This window comes from Aspergillus piperis, assembly GCF_003184755.1.
Source record: "Aspergillus piperis CBS 112811 unplaced genomic scaffold BO85scaffold_12, whole genome shotgun sequence".
In the NCBI taxonomy this organism is placed as follows: Eukaryota; Fungi; Ascomycota; class Eurotiomycetes; order Eurotiales; family Aspergillaceae; genus Aspergillus; species Aspergillus piperis.
Genome location: NW_020291602.1, coordinates 447,600 through 472,234, shown reverse-complemented (window position 1 = coordinate 472,234; position 24,635 = coordinate 447,600). Strand labels below are relative to the sequence as shown.

Genomic DNA, 24,635 nt, shown 5'->3' with positions numbered 1-24,635 from the left:
TACCAACTGCAAGGCGACGAAGTGTGTTGTCACTTGCAGATCCGAATCTTGGGGCGCTGAGGAGGCAGAAGAGGCAGCAAAAGTTTAACACCGCAAGCAGCAGAAGATGGATGATGAGGTGCGAAGCAATGGGGTCTTTGAAAAGGTAAAAATAAAATAAAAGAAGGTAGGTGGGACACTGCGTTGAGGAAGAAGGAGAGGGCAGTGCAGAGGAGGTAGAAGAGGACGAACAAAGTAGGTAAGGATTCCCTTTTTGTAATGGTAATGGGAGAGTTGTCTCGCTGACAGCTTCACCAAGGTCCGACCCGTATGTGAGGGAGAAAGAGGAATGCGGAATGAGGATGGAAGAGGAAGATCAGATGGAGGGGGAAGGGAGGGAGTAAAAGCATAGATAAATGTTATATGATTGCTGGCCCTATGAGTCGCGCAGTGTAGGACTTTACGGAGTGGATATTCAGTGGACTGGACTGGGATTGACCAACTACGGACGAACTAAGAAAAAACCACACTAAAAAGTAAGAGTCGAGCCCATCGCCCGACTAGATAGTACTGGGGCGGGGGGGTTGCGTGCACCATCGCGACAGGGGAGCAGTAGAGCCTAGTGTTTAGCGCGGTTCCAAACGGACTGGGGTGGGTTGTGGGTGTGGGTGTGAGTGATGCCGATGATGATGATGGTGGTGATGATGATGGGTAGTGGGTGGTGGGTGGTGGGGAGGGAAGGACCACTAACTAACCACTAACTAACCAGAGTGGAGGACTGAAAAAAAGAAAAGAATTAAAATAAAATTGAAAAATAAAAATAAAAGAAAAGAAAAGGGTAAAAAAAAAAAAAAAAGAAAAAGCAACAGGGGTAACGCTGCTAGTAGGCAAAGTAGAACTGCAAAGGTGGAGATGCCGGGCGAGCAGGGGCAGGCAGTGAACCGGGCCTAAACCAAGTGGTAGGAGTAGGTCCGGTATGTGGTATTATTAGCACCTCGATACGCCGTACTGCTAGTCGGGTCAAGTCAGTGTACGAAAATAAGTATTACCACTAGCCATCATGCATCATCCATCCTGCACTGCCAGCCGGAGGGTTCACTTGCAGGATAACTTTCTGTTGCTTGGGAATTTTCTTTACTTTTTTTTCCCCTTATTCTATTTTGATTTTCTTTTTCTTTCTCATTTTATTTTCCCATTTTCTTTATTTTCTTTAGGTCATTTTCATTTTAAAGCGATCTGCTCACGAATAATATCGTAAGGATATGTCCATATGCTCATTTTTCCTTTCATTACTTTTTCTCCCTTTTCCTCTATCAGATCCTAATCTGTCGATTATTGTGTTTGGTAGTTTCCATTCGATTTCCTCTACACGATACTGTAAACAGTTATTCGTCCGTTCAATGCATTCTTTTTCTTCTTCTTGCCTCTTTCCTGAATCAGTCACCAATCTTCTGATCAGATTGTGTATGTGCTTATCTACTTACACTCATGAGAGTAATCGTTACAACCCCAAATAATACAGTATTATTCGGAGATGCTCGATACCCAAGTCCTCCCCGATGATTACCTAAAACGGTAATAAGGGAACCCCATCTGCGATCCACTCCACGGCCACCCAAACTTTTGTCAAAGCCTCCACAATCACTAACCTCTAGCAAGCATTTCATACAATCGCCCTTGGAATTCGGGCCCTATCAGAATGTTAATCGACTCGCTCTTTTCCGAAATTCCGTGCATCCCCTCTCCCCATTTTTCCTTTTTTATTCCATTTTATTTTATCCATTGTCTCTAGGTGTTTTAATTGGATACTTCTTATCCATGCCTCTTTGTGGTTTCTTCTTTCGCACCACCTGCATGTAAGGTACTGTCGAACTGGGGAATTCGCGAGCCCGTATCGTATTCGGCTACCACATTACTCCTGAATAAGTAGTATTCATTTATGAAACACGTCCCTTTGAATGTGTCTAGAACCCAAGTATCTGAGCGATCGATCATAATAAATTAATAATGAATAATATAAGCTAAGGACGATACTAGGAAATAATGATCTGGAGACCTGGATGCCTACTACGGGGTCGCCGTACCCCGTGCATTCCTGACATTCGTATCCGCAGGTGTCATCGGCAAGTCCGTAGTGGCACACGCCCATCCTCGGTTGAAAACTTGGCATTAATTTGTCGGTAGCCCATTTGACTATCTACCAAACCTTGTCGGTTACGTAGCAGTTTTAGCGGTTAGATATTTGTTTATTTCCCTTCCTCCGCATTCCTGCTAATCATGGCACGGCCATTGTTCCTGATAAGATGGTGGCAAATAATTTTTCTTTCCCCCCTCCTCAATGTCTTTCACTAGACGATGTGACCTCCTGCGAGCGGATAATTGCTATGTTTTATAGGCTAGTGGCTACACCATCACGGGGATACGGACTGGGCAACTTTTAGTGCTTGGTGACCTATCCGCTTAGTAGTGCGTGTCCAACCATTTAGTATCTAGTCGAATCCTCAAGGAGAAATCCAAACGAGCGAATGTGTCATTGACTTAACACACACCGCAGAGGAAACAGACGTTTTGAAAGTTTAAGGGTAATCAATTCTACCGTCAGTGGTCGATCTGTCATTCTTCTCCTCGGACTGTGAAAAAAACGAAAAAAAAAAAAAAGTGCCTATGGCGGGACGCTTCCTTCGTCCCATCAATGTGGTTCAGATCGTCCTCAATCCAGGAGGGACGTGGAGGACTCTTACTAGCAGCAAACTAAGCAACTGGATCTGGGCCGTGGCCGCCAGTTCCGAACACCCATCGCTCAAGTCGCCGACCTCATGGGTCCTTTTGACGATCTTAGCTCAGCTCCACTCCCTCACAACACCCCTTTCAGAAACGTGCATTTTCCAGCGATCGGAACGATTGGCCAGTAACTCACGACGGGCAAATGAAGCGTCATGGACCGACGACCCTCTTCGATCCAATCAGACTTCCGAGATTGTCCCAGACGGGAAGACGATTCTCATTTAGGGCGTCGGGCGAGGACAATCATCTTGCCCAAACTGTACGAACACGGGACTAGGGTTTTCGATATAGACAGAGCCGCACATTTTTTTCACCCTCCACCCGAGAGAGAAAGAGAGAGTGTGTGTGGGCGGGCAATCTACGACTTTGCTATAATGTGGAATATTATAGATTTCAATAGTCCCGTCCTCAAATACGCCGAACACGTTGGGGGCACACGACGGTCCATCGCACGTTCACCGTAGGAGAGCATGGCTGTCAAAAGGATCATGACATGCCTTGGCTTAGTCCCACGAAGCTGTCGCTTCATTCTTCCCATTTCAATCAAACCGGTATGGAACGCAAGTCAAACATGAGAAAAATGACATCGTGGCTGCCAGGTTGAGTGGGTCCACTGTGGCTCATGCAAGGCTGAGTAGTGTTGTTACATACCCTCCCATACTTCCGTACGATCACAATACCTGAGTATGACAGGAGTAACAAAGGACAAAGAAACGACCGATCTGTGCCTATTACTACAACTTTGTAGTGAAAAGTCCCTTGAATAAGCCCCTCCCATTTTTAATTGTCCTCCACAAAGGAGGATATCTACACGAAATGACAAGATATTGTGGGCCTAGGGGATACTTCGCCTGAAAAACGCTTCGAACTTGACAATCTACAAGGCAATGGACTTTATCCCCCTTGTCATCAAGCCACAGAAGCGGGTTTGGCGCAGTATGCAGATGTAGAATGCAAGCGGTTGGGTTCGAAGAATTTGAAAACCAGTGACGAACGCACACACCCGACGCTCTTCTCCGAAGGGGGGCGCAAGAAGAAGAGACGCTAAGTCGGTGAGGACGGAGTTCCCGACCCGACCTTAGCGCCACATGTTTGGTTGAGCCACATCTTAATAGTTAATACTTTTTCATCGTGTGTCACCGGGCGGATCTTACCGCACTTTCCATTGGAAGATCCCCGTGCGCTAATGCCGCAATGAGGATTGATCGAAGTGAGGCGCAGCACTCTGCTCCTCTCTTTCACCGCTCCCTCGGGTCGCGCTGTGGCATCCATCCTGTAATGTGGCTCTCTCCCTATGTCATAGGTTATCCACATGTTGTCTTGTTCGGTCAGAATGTCGTCGCACATGGTAGAACTGACCGATAGCCGAAATTTTTGGCGACGAGGTTCCCGGAGCATTGTTGCTAAGTTTGGCTCATCTATGTGCGACGGATCAGCTCCGTGGCTATTCGACTACGATAGTATGAAGTAACACAGTGCACCACGTCACAGAATTCTAGAATGTGTTGATAACCAGCCCCAATATTGTTGCACAGCGACAGATGCCTCTCCGGTGGGGCATGTTTTGCTTCCTGTTCCTCCTTTCTCTTCCACCCCTCACTCTTTTCTGGAAGTCCCAATATTGTGGCTTCGTTTCACTGGTGTGCTGACAGGGTATTCTAGATGTTCCAGAATCCTGTGACTTCTACCTAACCTTGGGTACTAGTATGCACTACTGGTCTGGGCTCTATCCATTCCCTACAGCAATATTATGGGTAGGGAATCTTACTCCGGTTGTGTGCCTCCAAAATCCTAATAATTTGAACTGACCCACAACTTATTATATGACCTTATGTGTGATAAGGGACACCATTTGTTTGAAACAGAAAAGCGAGCTCCATTTCTTTTGGAGCGTCGACAGATGACAAGTAATCACGTCTTACTCGGGAATTACAATGAAGCTGACATGGACGTGCACTCAGGGGCTTCACGTACTGAGCCTTTCTGTACACGAGGGTAATACGACACCCGAATCCCACCCAATGCATCCGCACGTGGCAGACCACGTCAATATGCTGATGCGTGTAACTTAATTGATCCAGATGAGATTTCAAAACTTTACCATGCTGACGGTCCCTTATTCTGGAGACGCTCTCTCGGTGCGGCAGGGAAGGGCCACCGCCCACTCTTTTTTACTTTTTCAGTCTTTCTGACACCAACGGCTTATTTCTTATTTCAGTATCTTGCAGCTAGCTCAAATTAACTATACCAGCACAAGTAGTCGGCGAAAACAGTCTGGAACATTTTCGTGCCAAACTGCCATTCAAGGAGCATCCCTGATCATCAGAAACTTAAGGTGACAGGTAATCCCAGACATTCCCAAGGATTGACAATGAGGGGTTCGCTAAGCCTTATTTCGGGTGCGCCCAGAATGTCAACTCGACGGAGGAAATAGTTAATCCCTGCTTCCATGTGTCAGACTCAAAACACACAAGTACGAAAGGGAAATCTCTTCTATTGCCAAGGGAAAATGATTGGTATTCGACTCATCGTGGAAATGATCGCCCGGCCACTAATTGAAAGATATCAACCTGACCACATTATTTGGTAGTGAAAAGACCTGGAGTGGGCTATTCTTAGGATGCTACGCTCCCCGTCAAGTAAAGTGTCTTAAGCGCCCACATGAGCCACACCAATCACGAAGCACAATAGGACCAACACGGCTAACACTCAGTACTACTAGACCACTATCTTATCCACAGCATCCGATATCTCCGGATGCTGCTGCAGGCATACAGAATTAGAAACAACACAGTGCGCCTGCAAGGTACGCAAGAAGTCCCGGATCTTTTCATCAATTGCAGCACTAAGTTTAGAAGCCGATTCTCTTGATGAGAATCATCCTGGACGCATTTTGGCTGGTATAGTACACTTTGGATACGGAAGTGACACATCCATCATGGCGTTCCGACGGATCGTGGCCGAGTCTCCACTGCACCCCACTTTTTAGAGAGACTGTTTCGCATGTCAGTTTGTGTCGGGTCCCAGCTGGCAGGTGCCAATTTTTCCAGGGGGCGCCCCATCGTTGTTGTCGCGACGACAGATAACTGATGGACCATTACTGTGGATTAACTATGGGATGGCTAGACTTTTGGCCCCAAATTTTACGAATGTCTAAATTATCTCGGCGTTGCGTGGGATGCAAGGAAGCATCCCTCGCCCGCCATCGTGCTTGGTCAAGTAAAGTAAGTAACACAAAGGATTCCATTAATATCTTCCTTGGCCTCGTCTCGTGGCGGCGCACTAAGAAACCCAGGGTATTCTGTCGCAGTTCCAAACAAGCGCCCGACTGTCTGATGCTAGTCATTGCTAGTCTATAGATAGACGGCAGCTAATTGATTAGCAAGTGTCGAGCAATGTCAGCGCTTTGTGGATATTTTTTATGTTGTTGGGACTAGTCCTGCTTAGCTGCATGCTCTACTTTGTGTGCTGGCGCTTGCATTCGCCCAAACATAAGCGCTGGGATTCTAACCCCTGGCACTGTCTTTCCCTGCGGTCGCCAGTAGGAGATCAGGAAAAAGGCTTCCAGAACAACATTCTTGCCGCCCATGAAACCAACTTGAAACAAATTCGATGCTTCCATAGGACTGCTATTTTGGGCATGACCAGGGATGGTGAAAGCCATCGCAACTCGTTACTCATGACCTGGATTTCTTTTCTTTTTCTTTTTCCTTTCTTTTTTTCCGTCCCGAGCATCGGACATGCGTGGAAACCTTACGGACCAGAAGTAAGCGCTTGCAGCAATCCTGTTTATCAAGCCGTTGGGAAGCTACCAGCTACTAGTTTTACTCTATTGAGTTTTTGGGGAGTAGGAATGATAACGGGTCTGTCCTGATTTACTCAGCTGTTTTTCCTTCTCTCTTTTTCTTACTACTTCTCCGCACACCCACGGATTGATAAGCGCCCGGGTGTTGTGGATAGTATTGTCGGCAACAATGTATGTCAATCAAGCTAAGTAGATTAAATCAACGAGTATTTTCTGGGGGTATGTAGGCCTACCTGCTAGTTATTCCAAATCACCCCTGACCCTTGCTCGCACGGGAAGACCCCGGTATATTAAATGACTCAGTAATACTGAGTTAGGTGGTAACTACTATTCACCTATCATTGAGACCTGACTAACCAGACAGATGGGTAGATAGACAGATACTAGTATAGTAGTACTTCATGTTTCCCTGACGACTTTCCCTCCGTCCATTAGTACTTAGTCTACATCCCCTCACCAGTTAACCCCCTTACTATCCTGGGGGCCATAAAGGAAGGACCAACGGAAATCCACGACCAATCTCCAGTGCCCCAGTCCAAGGGGGGAAAAGGTAAGTAAGTAGCTTCTCGGCATGCGAACTAGTAGATCTAGTGCCCGTACTACGGTCCCGGGGAGGCCGGGGAAAGAAATTAGCGTAGTACTTGGCATGGCGAATTTACGACCCTAATGGTGCACCTTGGATGGGCCACTTAATCAATCTATATTGCTTGAATATATTAACCTGCATCGTTTAGGAATTATGATTGACAGCTAACAGATTTGTTGGGAATTACTAAATAATACTAGATTCTGTACCTAATTAGAAGACTGCCAACTTGGGTAATTAATTACTTAAGTGCTAAATGCATAAGCGAGATTCTTCTTGCTGATTGGCACGACTATATACCGCTTTGGGAAGGTTAGGTACGTGGAGGTCTTACAATGTAGTATTTCGTGTCGGGATTGATGTTGAGGTGAAGTGCCTGATTAATTAATGAACAGAGGACTAAGTTAGTCTGGTACTTTGTACTTTGGATGGATTGTTGCTCCACTCAATCTTTTGGGGGGGGTGTTTTTTGGGGTCGGGGAGGACGGAGGAGATGGGTGGTCTAGCTGTCTGGGCCAGACCTTTCTCTGGATGACTGACTCTCTCCACATTACGCACTTTCTCTCCCTTCATATCTTCTGTGCCAGGGGGCACTAATCGGATATCCGTCCTCCGATACGAGGTATCCTGGGATTTATGCAACCGGTCACTGACTTAACCCTAAGGTCTATAGACTGAAATTAATCAGGAGTCGGGTCATGCTTGAGGCAGTACGTGGATTCCACACGCTGGCTGACACACGGAATCCCCCTGCGTCGATCCTGGAAATTACGAACAATAACAATATTCAGAGGAAGGAACTTCAAGTTGGGTTCTGGATCGTGATTCTGCTGGTTGTGGGTATGGTTACCCCTCCTTGTGACAAGTTGTCGGGTCAACTTCCTGCTGGTCTGTTCCTGTCCCTGTCTCTGCTGTCGCCAGTGGAGCTGTCACGAATCATGAATTCTTGGGATGTACCGCCATTGCCGTCTGCTAATATCCATAGCATCCTTTCGATCGCCTTGTTCCTTCTACGAGACTGGTGTCATGTCGATCTAGGATGGCTTACATGGCTTCGCACTTTCTGCAGCTAAGGTCGATATCTGCAAGCCGCTCAGTAAGCCATCGGTGCCAGACAAGGGGGCGAGAGGGGGGTGAGAGGACGAGAGAATGGCCTTGTACTCGGGATCCTTTCGGCGACCATCGCTCTTCATGCATGGCAGAAGACCCCGCGATTCACTCATGTCGTCCAAACACCCAGCAGGAGTCGTATGCACAGACCAGACATAAGCCAATAACTCCTCACTGACCCCCTCTCATCCTAGCAAACTTGTGCCGATCAGTGTCGACGAACCTGGTTATCATCTGACAACTAGCTTCCTCTCGGTGTTACCCAGTCAGGATATGTCGAAAATCGAGTCCCTGGCTTGGGAGGTCGGGCAGAGAGAGGGAGAAAGAGAGACACGACGTATTACTTCCCCTCGCAGTCATGGAGAGTTTACGCAGATGTGAATGATTGATTGATCATTGTTTGTTCACCCTGGGCATTTGCCTTGGGGTGTAACCTGCACACGCGAAACCCATGTAACACTCGCCATGCAGACAAGTTGCACCTGGAAGCTAATCAAGGTTTTATTATTACTCACTTATCCGGCTAGAGGAGCCAATGAACTTGGTGAAGAGCTACTCGGTTCTTCACCTGCTTCACTCGAGGTTACACGGAAGAGGGGTTGGACTGCCTTGGATAGAGAGGGGAATGGATGCTGTTGGACATCACAACTGACTACCTATCTGGGCGGATGTCATCTACATACTACTTTCATCAGGTCCTTCCGGATTCTGCTTGGAGTCATGCAGAGGAGGGACCGATCTCTGCGACCCATGATCATCCACGGACATGGCAGCCACTTGACGGTTGCACCATACCCTTGGGGACTTTGTTGTCGATCACGGCGAATTTACGGATGGATGCATGGTTACCATACCGAACTGTAGTTACCGCGTATCCGGCAAGACCAGAACTGGCTCAAATTTGAGCGCAAAGACATTCGCTCACTCGGAGATCCGGGTAATAATCAATTTGAATCGACACTAAACCAGATCCCGCGGGACAAGATCTTGGGTCAGTCGCTGATCAAATGCACTGACTTAATAGTCGCTCGGGGCATTCGCCAGATTAGGTTCCGACCGGGCATGTCTTCCTGAAGTGGTCGACTACAGGCCTGGCAGTCTGAGCGATGCAATCCATCATCCTGCTTAATCCCCACCACAGACTTGTGTTGTCTTAGTTCGAGTTCTAGTTCTCTCCTTCTACAGTCGGTCGGAAGCCTTCTCCGAATTCAGCAGGTCCTGCGACATAGGCGCGAGGAAGCAATTCAGAATTTTCTTCAGGTCCAGACCCTTGAGTCGACGACTGCTTCCCACCCACTCCAGCAGATAGTGGCCCCCATTCTGGCTCGCACTTCTGTTCCGCTACTACGGTTAGGGAGGGTCCTTACTTTTGACGGTCATTGGATGCTCCGCATTCGTTCCGAGACAGCCATTTTTCCGTTCATTCCTCTCTGATTTGCGCACCCCTGCTTGGGGGATGCATTTTCGGTCAATCACGATGTGCAATGAAGATACGGGATTGGTACATCACATGCATCCATCATGAGCTGCCTATCATGTCTTCCTATTATGCCTTATTCTCTCTATGCATCGTGTAGGTAGGTACCTGCCTCCTCCAGGTGGCAGAGCGAGATCGGAAAGGCCTGAGGGGTTGACCACCACACAGTACTACGTACTACGTAGAACGGCTACCCCCCGCATGAGAATGAGCGGCAATGATCAGCGCATTGTGCCCATTAGGGCTCGACAGGAGCGCGAATCAGCACTCTGACACCCACAAACATGACTCGGCATGCCAACCTGCATGCAGCTATTTACTATACCATACTGAATCCGCTGAAAGAAAAACAAAATAGAAGAAAATACAGGACCGTCCTGACGGTCCCCGAGATGGATCCCGTGTGCCTGACGCCCGATGAGAATGTGGCTGGGGCACACGATGGGCCCGAGCTAAGTGGGTGAATTGCAACCTGCTTTGGATTAGTCCATGTGGCTAAGCCCATGGGCTAGGGATGCGATTTGCCCCGTTCACAAGCCTATGACAGCAAGCATGGGCGCCTTCAAACCCCGAGACTCTGGCACCAAAGAATTTTTTCTTTTTAGCGCCGAGTGCACATGAGGCGGTGTCACCCGCCGCCGTGTCTAGTGTGTGGGTGTGCACAGTCTTTGACGGAAACTCGGGACGGTCGTGATAAAGCACAGAGATCTGCAGCGCCGCGCCCCAGACGTCAAGCAATAGTGTCGGCATGTCCGATGAATAATGTCTCTCCTGAAGCGAGTGCCTTGCGGGACTAAAACTGCATATATCATAACGGACTTGCCTTATCCGACTGAATAAGGTAGTAGTCTAGTCGCTTTGATTGATGATGCATGGATCTGCTCCTCCGGAAGCACTTACCCCGTTACAAAGCAGACACTTCAACTGCTTAGTTGTCTCCAACCTATGACAAGGCGTTGAAAATTTTTCCAGTAGTCGGGGGCGCGATCTTCATCGCCCAGTCCAGGCCCTTGCCCGACAGTTGGAGACATCGTGGCATCTCCCTCCCCCTTACCTAGACGACTACCGTCCCCCTTACGACAGGAGACAGAACAGAATAACTCCTAAGGCAAAGAAAAAAAAATTGACTAGTAGCGGTTACGACGGGAGTACACCCGGAAGCTAATTCCCCAACATGTCTATCCCTAATCGAAACAACGGATAGACCCCCAAAGGTACCACCATCATAGTTATGGGACCCCGACTACGTACTCAACGGAAGGATCACCAACCTTTTGACATCTATCCGTACTAGAAAGCATTCTGGGTCTGGGGCCGTATTTTGCCACAATGGATCCAGTGGATGCTGTCTATTGAACATAGTTGCGGAGGAGAGTTTCCGTTAACAATGCCTAATTTTTTCTTGTCAATAAGTTGGAGTTAAGGGAAACCTTCTCCACCATGCAGCTGTCAAAGCAAGCCACGAGGCTAAATTGGACGTCTAGACTGGGAGCTCAGCTGAAAAGGATAGTCGTTTATGATAGATAGTAAACATAAAACAATGAAACAAATCGCTTAGGAGAGAGAGAAGATTTACATTGCAATGAACTAAGTGAGGACACACGTACAAAGTACGAATACTAACGGTAGAAGCGAGATTACTTACTCCCACAGCATAACTTACTATTTACTCAGTAGTAAGTAAGGAACTAGTTGCCTTCACAATAAAAACATAACCACAATGCGTTAGCATCATCATAGTACATCATCAACTAACTTCTAGGAAATATAGTATACAGTTTTTACTCCGAACAACCGAAGGGACAATCGCAATAAAATAATACTAATAATACTAAATATAACAAACCCCCCCCGATTGACTCAATCGTAGAATTAATTAACTAGCTACTATCCCTTGATTTATTCCTCCTATTCCAACTCACCGATGTATATATATATATGCATATGTATGGTTGCCGCTATACCCGCAGAAGAAGAAGAGGAAGAAGGCATCTACTTATTTGCTTGCCAAGTGTTACATCCGTAAGGGCACACAACATAGGCTAAGAATAGTAGTAGATCGGATAATTAATTTGACTCAACCTTGTTGCCTTTTCTTTGCCTTCACATTACATTGTGGACCATATCCCGAACATTACTTGGGTAATTATCTAGCTATGTTAGTTTAACTAACTAGTTATTTAGTTACTTAGTTCGCTAGGTTAGAAGTGTCAGTTGATAATGACGATGAAAAACCCCCCCGCTCGAGAGGCGAATTTGGATGTAACCCATCCAAGATACTCCATGAATGAAGCGAAGCGAAGCGAAGGATGAAAGGATGAGAGATTCAAATCCCTAGCAAGAACTGTGTTTACTTTAGGATCTAGCCTAAGATCTACTGGGTTGCATTGTGGTTGGTGGTGGTGTAGAACTTGACGATGGTGTAGATACTATATTATGTGGCGATATAGTTAGGAGTACGTAGTACTAGATAAATGAGACTAGTGGATATGATTTGATTGATTGAATGACGAATTGGGTAAGTAACTGAGTCATGGTTGGATGGGATTGTGTACCTACAGGAGGGGATACCAATCAGTATCTCGGTCTCTGATACCAACTAGGTAGATACATTGTCGGGCAACACTTGAAGCATGTACAGTAGTAGTAGTAGTAGTAGTAGTAGTAGATAGTAGTAGCATATCTGAGGTAGTAGTTACTTATTTTACTCACATGCACGAAATCGCGATCGAATAAACGGCGAACACCGATAACGGGGAGTAACTACTAGCATCACCGAAGGCATCCCCTGAATATCATTATATGTGTACAGTAGTATCTGTCTATGTATCTATTACTCCGTGAATAGTTATGTCATAGACAAATGATAGATACTACTTATTGTCGTTACCTAGCTACATAGATAGACTGGCAGGAATAATACTAGTAGAATAGTGAGTAGTAGTTACCATTCCCACGGATAGTTAGATGTGACTGATGAATAGCCATCCATCTCGGCCCGACCATGAAAAACAACAAGAACAAACAAACAAAACAATGAATGAAATAAGAAGACCAGTACTATGTACATGATTGGCCACTTCGCCTAGCGACAGCCACTAGTAAATAGTAGTAGCCATTCCTTCCAGTAATAATATTGTTGATTTACGTATTCACCTAAATACCTACCAAGTAAACTAGTAGAGAAGTAAATAGCTATCGTCATAAGGGAACGGAATTAACGTACGAATCCAAGTTAGGGAATAGGGAATCCCCCAAGGAAGGGGAGACTAAACCTATTCGGGGAGGTGGACATGGAAAGAGGCTGGCTGAACCTGAACAACAAAAAAACAAACCGAGCCCATGTTGTTTTTTGTCTCCTTCCCCGTAATTCATGCCCGAAAAGGGCAGGTATTGACACCATCCATCCATCCCAGCACCCATTTTTTTTTTCCTTTCCCGCCAGTCCATTCCATTCCAGTGAACCGGAAACTAGGAGGAAGACGGGGAGGAAATTAGGCAGGTAGTTTTGCACCGGGGTTGGGTTTAGTTTCGTTTAGTTTGTCAGTTAGTTTGACCTTTCGCGGGATAGGGGAATACTAGGAGTACCAGACACTTACCACCTACCTGGACAGGATAGGAGGCGGTGCTACTGCTGCTGCTACTGCTGCTATGATGCTAATCGGTTAGTCCGGTTGGCTGGGTTGGTATTCGGAAGTATCGGATTTAAACCTGACTGATTGATTGAACTTGACGGACCTGCAGATGGGGTTAACTTTATTACTGGTTAGGTTGTGAAACTTTACTTTTACACTGATGTTTGTCGAAAGTCGATTTGTGAATGAGATGTGTACAATTACCAGTTAGATAGATGGATGGATACACGAATAATGGTGTGGACGGATACTGAATCCTCAGTAACAAACAGCTGCCTCCCCACCAATTATCATCATTCCGAACAGACAAGGTATCCATTCCCTCAGGATGCCTTGCAGCAATCAGGCTCGCATTAGTTGCTTCTGCAGGTTGCCCGGTTTTTGCCACTTGTCGTCACAGTCGCTTTTCTGCTCTGTGCTGTGTTGGTGCAGCTAGTCTAGCTCCCCGGGATTTGAATGTCTGTTTGGCTTCTTATCACTGTGCAGATTAGTGTTGGTTTAGTGCAGATATTGCTGGTCATGTGAATCTCCTCCCTGTACTCCGTAGCTAGTATAGTGTCTATCCATGTTTGATATGGGCAGTACCAAAGATGGGCATATTCTGTCCTAGTTAGTTAGCTATGTAGCTGGCTATTCAACTTCGAGGGAGGTCTAAATACACTTATGAATTAGCTACGAACCATGGTTTCTATACAGCTCAACCATGGATCCCATAAAGAACCATTGTATACCCGATGCGGCAACAATAAAGAACAACCCCCAGATAAAAGAATCATGAAACCACCAGACCCCGGTCATTTCTCTACATTAAAGTACTGAAGAAAGAAAACAAGAAATGCCATGAAATGTCCAAGACATCAATTTATACCCCCTGTCTCATCTCGCTGATCCTCACCACCCTCTTTCTCACCACCATCACCATCCTCCTCCTTACACCACCCACTTTTCTCCCACATATTATCCCTCCCATATGTCCCTCACAGTCCCTAAGCCTACCAGACCAGACTCACGGTCGAGTCTTCAACGAGCGCCCTGAACTCGAACGAACAGTCAACGACTCGGACGAAGTCCAGACATGGGAATCCATCCTCCTCCCGCCCGGTGGCGGAGGCATCCTATCTCATACAATTCCCGACCGTATCCATCTCACCGCTGACGAGAAGAAAGAGAAGAAACTCCTCAGCTGGGGAATATCAATGTTCCATCAATTGCACTGTCTGATTGTGCTGCGCGCGATTGTCTTCCCTGAGACGACGGAGAACAAAATCAACTCAACTAGTCAGGCGCATTCGGGCAACATGATGCATGACAAGGTACATTGGGCGCATTGCTTTGACTATATTGCTCAGGTGGGTTTTCGTTCATTGTACTTGTCTACCCCTCTGCTTCGCTCAAATCTGACCATGATAGGGCATCCTCTGTGCTGCAGATGACACGATCGAACGGCCCCGGAAAACAAAGGACTGGCACGGTAAGACCATCTTCGACATCGATGGGGTGGGCGCGGTGCATCAGTGTCGAGATGCGAGGGTACTGTGGCAGGCGTCAGTGAAGTCGATGGAGGAGCCGGTGGATATGCAGGGCTGGAGGGAGGGAATGGGCGTGCGGGCGTTCTTGGGCGAGAGGAAAATGGGGGACGATGAGAAGGTGCCGGAGTTGTATAGCTTGGGTATGGAGTAGTACGTTCAACTTGCTGTGATGATAGATGTTGTATCCAAGGATGTTTGTTGCTCAGCTGAGACAGGCGCAAGTCACTTGACCCCAGCCAGGCCAGTCCTCCATCATCAACTCCGCACTTCCCCACTCTTGCGCTTTCTTTCTCCATCTTCTTCCCTGCTGTTCATCCATTCAGGCTTTGTTCTGAGCCTGTGGATGTGTTCCCACTTGCCTTTCCCACTTCCCGAGGCAGATAGTATAGATGTCATCGCTCGGACAATGGCTGCAATTCGGCAAATGCCAGTCCTTCTACCACTCGATTATGGACAAATGCCAGGCAGTGGTCGATCGCGTTCAAACCCATGAAGCAGTTCCCACACCAATCACCTCATACCTCTCTATATACTCGAATGATGTGTCGATAGTGATGCGTCCCGAATGTGGGGGACCAGCAGTGGGGATGCGGGGATCTCTATGGACACCATCCGCTACTTTATATAAACTGCTAGCAGACCACCAGATACTACCAAATACTCAGACCCTAGACCTCGTTCAATGCAGACATCATGACTACCACTGAAGAGAAGATTCGTGCTACCTTTCCCGACCTCGAATGGTTCCCCCTCACACCACCGGCATTACATCCTGCCTACAACTATCAAGGCTTCCACCCAGGCAAGAAGACAGTCCTTTCCGCAGGACATGTGCGATCTCCAGGCCATCGCGCATTCCACACAGACGTGCTCTTCGAGCAGGATATAGCCATTACCCTCCGCGATGGTATCAAGATATACACCGATATCTTTCGTCCTGTCGACTCCGACAACACCCCTGTCCCAGCCATCATCCCATGGAGCCCCTATGGCAAGACAGGCACCGGCCCGCAGAGCTACGACAGCATGGCGCCCTTCCGCGCTGGGCTCGAGAAGAGCCGGACCTCAGGTTATGAGAAGTTCGAAGCCCCCGATCCCGCCGAATGGGTGCCTCGCGGCTACGCCATCATCAACATCGACGCCCGCGGCGCCGGCAACTCCGAAGGCAACATCACCTTCTGGGGCCAACAAGAAGCCGAAGACATCTATGACACGATCGACTGGTTGTCCAAACAGCCCTGGTGCAATCACTCCGTCGGGATGGCAGGCAACTCGTGGCTCTCCATCGCACAGGTCAACTTCGCCTCGCGACTCGAGCATCCTGCCCTCAAAGCCCTCGCTCCCTGGGAAGGCTTCACCGACCTATACCGAGACCTAACCATGCGCGGTGGCATGAAGCACAACGAGGCTTTCCACAAATTAATCCTCACCGGCTTCGCCGGTCACGGAACCGCCGAGAACATGCCCGCCATGCTAAGCAAACGACCCTTCGACGACGCCTACTGGCAAAGCAAACGCATCCACACCGAACGCATCGGCGACATTCCCCTCTACATCCTCGCATCCTACTCCTCGATGCTACACACGCGTGGCTCCTTTGAAACCTTCCGCACCGCCCAAAGCACCCGCAAATGGCTCCGCGTACACCCATACCAAGAATGGTACGATCTCTACCGACCGGAGATGGTCGACGACCTCTCTCGTTTCTTCGACCGCTACCTCAAGAACACGCCCAACGACTGGGAAAGCACACCACCCGTGCGCCTCTCCCTCCTAGGCTTCGAAGGCAGCTCCGTGCCCACCATCCTCGAACACCCCGAGCAAACCTACCCATTAACCCGGCAGGAGCTCAAGAGATTCTACCTCAACGCATCAACCAAGACCCTCCAACCCTCTCTCCCAGACACAGTCACCTCAACAACCCATTCCGCTCTTCACGGCACTTCCGTACGTTCCATCCCACTCACTCCCCTACCCATACCCTTTCCCCTCAAACCCCATCCTAACAGAACAACAGGACTTCACCCTCCACTTCCCCACCCCCACCCAGTTAGCCGGGTACCCCCGCGTCCACCTATGGCTCTCCACCCCCCACCACACAGACATGCACATCATCGTGCAAATCCGCAAGATCTCCACGACCGGCGAACTCCTCGAACACCTCAACTACCCGTGTCCCGTGCCCGTCGACGCCGTCCCCAACGTCAACACAGCCAAGACGCTCGGGCCGCAGGGGTTCCTGCGTGCGTCGCATGCCGTCACGCGCGACGAGACGCTCTCCACGGAGCATGAGATCGTGTATACACATGATCGCGCGGAGATGATACCCGCCGGGAAGATCGTGCCGATTGATATTACGTTGTGGCCGATTGGGATGGTGTTTGGGGCTGGGGAGGGGATTATGTTGCGAGTGGCGGGGCGTGATTTGTGTTATCCGGAGGTGGAGTTTGATGATCTAGTGGAAGGGGAGGTGGAGGAGCAGGTGCATGAAGTTCATTGTGGGGAAGGGTTTGATTCTTATTTGGTGTTGCCGGTTGTATAGATGAAGATGGTGATGTGATGATGGTATGTAGAAGAAGTGGGAGTGAGTAAGTATCTCGGGATGGATATTGATTGCGTTTGCATGTATATTTCAACCTGGTATAGTAGGGTAAGGTATGTAGGTAGGTAGATACAGAGTGAAAGGCTAAGCCTGCTTCTCCAATTGCCTCTCCAACTCCATAGCCTCCGCAAACGAATCCTTCCACGCCGTCGCCTGCTCCTCCGACGGCACCACACAGGGCCGTCTCGGCAAGGCTCCATATCCACGGTACGTCTGCAAGGCACTCTTGACGGCCACAAACCCACCCTTAATCGCCTGCCAATCCGCACGCGCCACAATAGCCTGCAACCTCTGAGCCTCCTCGACCTGACCAGCCTGATACAGCTCCATCACACGCACACTCAACCTCGGAATCAGATTAGCCACGCCACCAATCACTCCATGACCGCCTGCCACCAGCGTCTGGAGCGTGAAGTCGGCGGAGCCACCAAAGGTCAAGAAGCCCGGTTCAGCAGCGGCAGCAATGCGCGCCAATTTACCCGTGTTTCCACAGGTCAGCTTCACGCCGACGATGTTGGGGTGTTCTGCCAAGGCGAGGATGTCGTCTGAGGAGAGGTCCAGGCCCGAGGAGGCACCGGGGAAGTTGTATACCAGGATAGGGATGGGGGAGGCGGAGGCGACGAGACGGAAGTGGTCGAGGAGGTCTTTGGGAGAGAGGAGGGATTTGTAGTACGAGGGAGGGAGAATCAGGGTATAGTCGCCTCCGGAGGCGGCGGCGTCTTGGCACAGTTGGATGGTCTCGCGGGTGGAGGCGGCGCCGCAGCCGACGATGAGCGGGGCGGAGGGCGCGTGGGTGTCGAGAGCCTGTCGGGTGGTGGAGGTGATCAGGTTGCGTTCTTCACGGCTGAGGTGGACGGCTTCGCCATTGCTGCCTTGCACGACGAGACCGGTCACGCCGGCTTGGGCTAGATAGGTGGCGTGTTGGGCGGTGGTGGTCAGGTCGAGGTCTTCATTGGGAGAGGTGAAGAAGGCGACGGTTGGGACGTAGATGCCGGGTTTGAGGGGGCGGGGGGTAATGGCCATTGTGGAGGTGGTGATTGGGTCGGTGATCAATCTGGGGTAGTAGGTGTGGTGGTGAGGGAAGTATAGAGAGTGGTGGTGGTGGTGGATTGGGTGAATGCGGGGGAAGATGAAGGAGGAGAAGAAGGAGGATAGATGGAAAGCAATGAGGATGTCGTTGCCATGATATAAGAAAGTAAAAAATAAAAAAAAGCCAGTGGGTGGCTAAGAGGGGAAACAGTTACCAGTCAAGTTTGGAGAGAGTCGGACATTGAGCCGGTTGACTCCATCCAGACAGCGTCGAGCAGAAAACAATCCAGCCAAAAACCCCCACGCACCCCACACTCTTCTCCAGCAGATCCCCTCCTATGGCAAGTCAGGGTAGCTCCCACCCCCACGTCGTGCAGGGAGACATTATGGTAGAGGAATGGGGTAGGCGCCGGAGAATTGGTTCCTCGGAGAAATGAAAAGTGAGCCCGGAAAAAGGAGTGAACGGGATGGATATGAGATTGAAGTTGATGCAGCGAGAGAGTTGGAGAAGGAAAGAAGAGGAAGAAGTAAATATGTTATAAGTAAAGATAGATGTATGTATGTATGTAGGCTAGTCAAGTGAGGTATCGTTGTGACAGGTATCATACACCATAACGGTAACACAGGTCCTGTCAGGTACTGAGACATACCTCCTGCGGTATCCGTAAAGATACAACTTTCAACTCCTCCCCAATTCGGAACAACATCCAGGCCTGCAGCTGCGATTCTCGAGTTGCTTCATCCTACCAACTTCAATCCTCCGAATCGCCCCCGCCTGGCCCTGACATGCCGTGCACGCATCCCTCCTGACCTATTTCCCCCCACGTCTCAATTCCTCTCTCCCCCCTCGATCCTCCCGAATGACCTCCACCACCCTGATGCCTGTCCGTGTCTCCCTGCGACGAGATCCTCCTCATCACGGCCATTCCCCCGACCAGCCGGACTCCGAACCACCAGCAAAGCGAGCTCGTCTCCAGACTCAATCGTCATCGCGTCGTCGCAAGAGCTCCCCCGATCTGCTGGACACCACCACGACGGAGAACTCATCCTCCTCGGCTGCCACACCCTACAAACTCTCGTCTCATCATCATCCCCTGCGCCGGCGGACCTCGACGCGCCGCCCGCTGGCCAGCAATAATCCCACCTCGTCGTCACCGGCCACTCCGCGACCAAATCCCCGTCCGAATCCCCGTCGCATACTCCGCAATGATTCCACCCCCACGATCACATCATACTTCCTTCCTGTCGGTCGCGAATCGCCAGATCCATTAGATACCATTTCCCCCTCCGCGACGGCCAACTCGTCGGTCTCGCGGAGGGTCGCCCCGGCGGGGACACCCTCCGCCGTCACCACCACCGCCGCCTCCTCTTCCGCCCGTCGCCCGCGCCGCTCAACTGCCGCCGCTGACCCCGAGCCTGAGGCAGCTGCAACGCCTATACAGCAGCCTACATCGGCCTCGATAGCATCTAAACCCTCTCAACCTGCCCCGGATGCGACCCCGCAGCAGCCGACAGTTCCGACCGAGCAGCCAAACACCGGGCGCGAGCAACGGCGCTCCCTCCGCTCCCATGATGGTGGCTCCCGCGCGCGCAGCGAGCTGGCGCTCTACTTTCCCAACTATGAGGAGCTCCTCAGTATGGAGCCGCCAAAGACCGGTAAGACTGCAGAAGAACATGCTTGATTTACAAAATGTTCGGCTGACAAATTGGCCTGCACAGAGTTTCTCGCGGGAAATACCACCATCAAACTCCTCGACGACCTCCACGAACCGCTCATACCATCCTCCGACCCCATTTCTGATACCGATACACCCTTTGGAAACCCTCTCGTGAACCTCCACAACTGCGAAACAATCACCCTTCCCGATCCTTCTACCTCCCCACGCATACCTCCCACCGCCGAAGATTCTCCCACAACCTCTCCCGACCCTCTCAGCGAAGAAACCTACTTCCGCCCGCACCGGCGCAATGAGCGACAAGAAAAGCAACTGCGCAACATCGAGCGCGACCGCGCCCAGCACGAAAAGCAAAACTTAGACCGTCTCCTGGATGACCTCCAAGGCCACGACTGGCTGCGCGTCATGGGAATCACCGGACTGATCAGCGACCCGGAGCGCAAACACTTCGAGTCCAAACGCACCTACTTCATCCGGGAGATCTCCGCCGTCCTGCAGAAGTTCAAAATCTGGAGGGAAGAAGAAAAGCGCCGCAAGTCAGAAAAGGACAAACCGGCCGAGGAAGAGCCCGTCCCACCCACCACCGCTAGCAGTAGCAAAAAGGACCACTCCCCAGAAACAACAGCCACATCCCCCAACGGCGACCCAGAAGACGGCACCACCCCGTTATCCGACGCCCAAAGCTGCGGTGGAGATCCCCCAGACCCCAACGACGTCGACGCCTGGGCAGCAAGACAACTACATCAGGAAGCAAGATCCGCCACTACAACAACCACAGCAAACACCACGAATCCTATAACCACAAGTACCTCAACGGGCAAGAAACTAACCAAACCCTCATCCTCCACCAAACACAAAGCCACCGCCTCCAACATAGCCCCTCCTCCTTCTCCTCCTCCTCCACCACCCCCACCAGCAGAAATATTACCCCCCGAACCCACCAAACCCTTCACCTCCTTCTACTCGAAACCCCATCTCCGCGAACTAGCCCTCGCTGGACCAGCCCGGAAAGGTCGAACCCGCTTAGCCTTCGGACAACCTATTCCCGAGATTGAAGAGCGCGAGTTCGAGCTCCCCGCGGAGATTCTCACGCCCGAAGCGATCGATTCGTGTCGACGGAAGAGGCGAAGGATGAAGAGGGCGAGTGGACGCGGGGAGACGGGGTAGATTGCATGATTGCATTAGATTACTGGTGTTCTGTTTCCCTTCTTTCTGCATTTGAAGAGGGAATTTACTGGAGTGAGTGTGTTTGGTTTGGTATGGGTTGGTTCGGTATGGTACACTATGGATGGCGTTGAACAGTGGTTTGTTTCATTCTTTCGAATTCTCTTCTTCGCTTCTATTTTCTTTTCTTTTCTACTTCTCTATACTTTTACTTTACTTTACTTTATCTATTAGGCTTTCTTAGTTTTGTCGGTGGACGGTTTACATATACCATTTTATTCATCTCTTCTTATCGTTACATCTCTTCCTGTTTCTAGGGATTACTCCCTGAGACTTTGTCCTCTTTCAAGTCGGATACATGGTCTGTTGTGTTATATCTGCGGCATTTAGTACTTTGCTTTGACGCATGGTGGGATTGGAGTTACGTTCGTGGTCAAGACACTGGAGTCGGTTGGCGTTAGTCTCGTGCTTGTCATGCTTTTTCTCGATATCGATCATGCGCATAATGTATTTACAAGTTTATATACAAGACTCCATCTTGTTCATACCAGGACATCATAACGATCGTAACCAAGGTCGACCCTCAAACGCCATATTCCCAGTCTATCACGAGCAAACAGACAATTGACATAACCTCATCACACATTAGACAGTACTCATGCAGGTGAAACTGGCATGGTGGGGATCGTCGTGGATGGCCTTTCCGGAGACATAGAGCCCAAGACCGCACTGTATATGTGAGTAGACTGGTCTGGATCAGTGGAGGATATACATACCAGACAACATCCAACTGCCAAAGCAAGCAAGTTGACAGCAGAAAGGGCGAATTTCTTCGGAGACGAGAACCATCGGCCAGAGTTCATGTAGAACCAGAAGATCGCGCTCAGGCCGAAAGTGAACCAACTGGCGAAGAGCGCAGTCTGCATATTGTTAGACTGTCCCTGACTTGTACAATTGCAACTGGGACCAGGGTGTAGGACATACAACCAAGCTCAGCAATTTATTGAACACTGGAATCGCTTCCGCAATGATCCAGGCGAGCACCCACAGTGTTAGGACAATTGCGGTCCAAGAGCCCACGGCAGTCCAGGTGCGCTTATGCATGTGGTCAGTGCCACGGAAGATACGCACATAGACGGACTTGGCAGACACATGTCCGTTGATAACGCCGGCGATGATGATCTGTATGGTTGTCAGAAACCAGCACTGTTATACGGAGTTGCAACATACTGTCGGAAGCGCAATGCCATAAGCAACTTTGGACACAACCGTGCTGGCGGATCCCAGTGCGGGAGAAGTAACTGTGGATCCCCCATAGCAGTAGATCACGACGGCTGCAACGAGATAGAGGGTCATATCGACGCTCTGCAACAGCATCAAGGCTTTGGGATAGTCGGCTGGATTTTTCAATTCCGCTGCAAGGCTAAAGAATGCAGCATGTCCAGCTATAACAGGATTAGCTTGACAATCAAAGCGACTTAGGCAGCGGATACTAACAAAATGCAAAGACGATATTGGCTACCGCGGTGAAGCCGTGGATTAGGTCGGTTCTGACCGTTGCTTCAATCACCTTCCCAGGGTGTGAGATACCCACCCCGATCATTGTGATGAACACAGATGACAAGATGCTAATGAAAGCTGGCTATAGTCAGCGTCGCTCTGCACGCTAACTACAAGTTTGGATTGCTTACAAATTAACGAGAGCCAGGACATCTTTTCCAAAGTGCGCGGCAACGAGCACGCGAAAGAGACAACCAGGCCCACCACTCCAAAGACGATGGAGCACGTGCCATGGTCAGTCAAGGCATTCATGGCAATCGTGAAGGTTAGCAGGTGGCTGGCCATGATGAAGATGAGGAAGATGATCTGGGCAAATCCCAACAGCTCACGGCCAAAGCGGCCAGCAAGCACCTCACCCGCATCAGCCATGTTGCAAACGTGCGGATACCTCCACTTGAACTGGCCGATCACATAGCCCGTGTAGGTGGCCAGGCCGCCCAGGCAGACCAGGATAATCACCGAGCTGGAGGTGGTGATGTCAGTGACAGATACCTCACAGGAGGTCGCATGCACCTACGGGACTAAACCCAAGCCGGCAACGGCAGCAGGCAAGGACAGCACCCCCAGGGAGACTGTTTCAGCCACCATGAGCAGGCCGCATTGCCTAGATAGACGTCAGGAACAATGTTGAGATAGGTAGTACAATGGCTTGCATACCACCACTTGAGGACCTTGTACTTGACCTCCGCAAACTCTTCATTCCCAAAGGCATCTTGTGTCTGCTGAAGAGCGAGGTCTTTGTTCTCTCCGATTTCGAGAGAGCTCTGTTCAGTCGACACTTCCTTCTCTTCCCACAGCTCCTGGTCGGCCACCGTGGGGGGTGCCGGATAGATCTCTGAAGATCTCATGATGACGGCGTTACTGCTCGAGCAGAGTACAGGACGAAATGCTCGAGTTGTAGCACTTGAGCCCGTGCAATGGAGTAAAGAGACAGGCTCCCTGTTGACCTCAGCCTGCTCGTTATAACTATGAGGAAGGAGAGGAGCTGCGGGACGAGGAAGAGAGAGAAAACAAATTGATTGCCTGGAGGAGCCGAGTTAAAGGCACATTGCAAAGAAATTGCGTTATTGCCATGGAGCCGCACGCCCTTCCGAACAGCCAGCCTCGTTGGGGAGGGGGATGTTCAGGATGTCGCATGCATGCGGTGGAGACACTCGAAGACGTAACCCAGACTTGCACTTGCCGTGAACCACGGCTTTCCCGATTCTGCAGGAATCGGTTCCACCATGATTTGACAGTTAAACTTCCGCGGATATCAATCTATCCCTTCCTTGAGGTCATCCAGAACCGAGCTGCAAGTTCAAGTGTCACAACGCCGGGCAACACCGGCAGGAGAACATCAGGCACTGCCTTGATTAAGCATGATTGTGGCATTGCTCGTGATAAGAGTGATACATGGCAGTGTAATTTTGCATTAGAAAGGGATTCCTCAGTCGATTCCAAGAATGCCCAGCCTTTCCACTTCCTGTTTTAAGGTCGGCCTGTGTAACCCTGCCGATCCCAGGCTGACTTCTGGTTGGCCCGTCACCCTCTTTGAAGATCCAACGTTACACTGGGCTTATCGGACGGATGCGACGGGCTGCTCATCCACTTTACTACTTATTTACTTGTTCATACTCGCCATTGTTTCTGGATTGGGATACCTTGCTATGATATAATTTAGTTAATGTTGGCTACTTAAGCTTCAAAGGAGCTCAAG

General features: G+C 49.8%; 6 protein-coding genes across 6 annotated transcripts; 3 read left to right on the top strand and 3 right to left on the bottom strand.

The window, feature by feature from the left end:
• Positions 1-6,031: 6,031 nt before the first annotated feature.
• Positions 6,032-6,450, bottom strand: BO85DRAFT_450499 (uncharacterized protein). Its single transcript, XM_025660387.1, has one exon. It carries the CDS (start codon positions 6,425-6,427, stop codon positions 6,197-6,199), a length of 231 nt encoding a protein of 76 aa, XP_025514399.1. The 5' UTR covers positions 6,428-6,450; the 3' UTR covers positions 6,032-6,196.
• A 7,365-nt stretch (positions 6,451-13,815) lies between these two features.
• BO85DRAFT_450496 (uncharacterized protein) lies at positions 13,816-15,089 on the top strand. The gene is made up of 2 exons (XM_025660386.1): positions 13,816-14,725; positions 14,787-15,089. Exons 1-2 carry the CDS (start codon positions 14,222-14,224, stop codon positions 15,054-15,056), a joined length of 774 nt encoding a protein of 257 aa, XP_025514398.1. The 5' UTR covers positions 13,816-14,221; the 3' UTR covers positions 15,057-15,089.
• Positions 15,090-15,263: 174 nt separating this feature from the next.
• BO85DRAFT_51032 (X-Pro dipeptidyl-peptidase C-terminal non-catalytic domain-containing protein) lies at positions 15,264-17,519 on the top strand. Its single transcript, XM_025664546.1, has 2 exons — positions 15,264-16,852; positions 16,923-17,519. Exons 1-2 carry the CDS (start codon positions 15,599-15,601, stop codon positions 17,445-17,447), a joined length of 1,779 nt encoding a protein of 592 aa, XP_025514397.1. The 5' UTR covers positions 15,264-15,598; the 3' UTR covers positions 17,448-17,519.
• Positions 17,371-19,030, bottom strand: BO85DRAFT_450493 (dihydrodipicolinate synthase family protein). The gene has a single exon (XM_025660385.1). The coding sequence runs from the start codon at positions 18,528-18,530 to the stop codon at positions 17,592-17,594; it is 939 nt and encodes a 312-aa protein (XP_025514396.1). The 5' UTR covers positions 18,531-19,030; the 3' UTR covers positions 17,371-17,591.
• A 260-nt stretch (positions 19,031-19,290) lies between these two features.
• On the top strand, positions 19,291-21,581 carry BO85DRAFT_51006 (acetyltransferase SAS4-like domain-containing protein). Its single transcript, XM_025664526.1, has 2 exons — positions 19,291-20,192; positions 20,256-21,581. The coding sequence occupies exons 1-2, from the start codon at positions 19,397-19,399 to the stop codon at positions 21,377-21,379; spliced, it is 1,920 nt and encodes a 639-aa protein (XP_025514395.1). The 5' UTR covers positions 19,291-19,396; the 3' UTR covers positions 21,380-21,581.
• Positions 21,582-22,012: 431 nt separating this feature from the next.
• On the bottom strand, positions 22,013-23,896 carry BO85DRAFT_50999 (neutral amino acid permease). Its single transcript, XM_025664521.1, has 8 exons — positions 23,594-23,896; positions 23,454-23,540; positions 23,068-23,399; positions 22,874-23,014; positions 22,607-22,821; positions 22,361-22,558; positions 22,153-22,296; positions 22,013-22,105 (listed from the first exon to the last, which is right to left on the bottom strand). The coding sequence occupies exons 1-8, from the start codon at positions 23,782-23,784 to the stop codon at positions 22,022-22,024; spliced, it is 1,392 nt and encodes a 463-aa protein (XP_025514394.1). The 5' UTR covers positions 23,785-23,896; the 3' UTR covers positions 22,013-22,021.
• Positions 23,897-24,635: the final 739 nt, after the last annotated feature.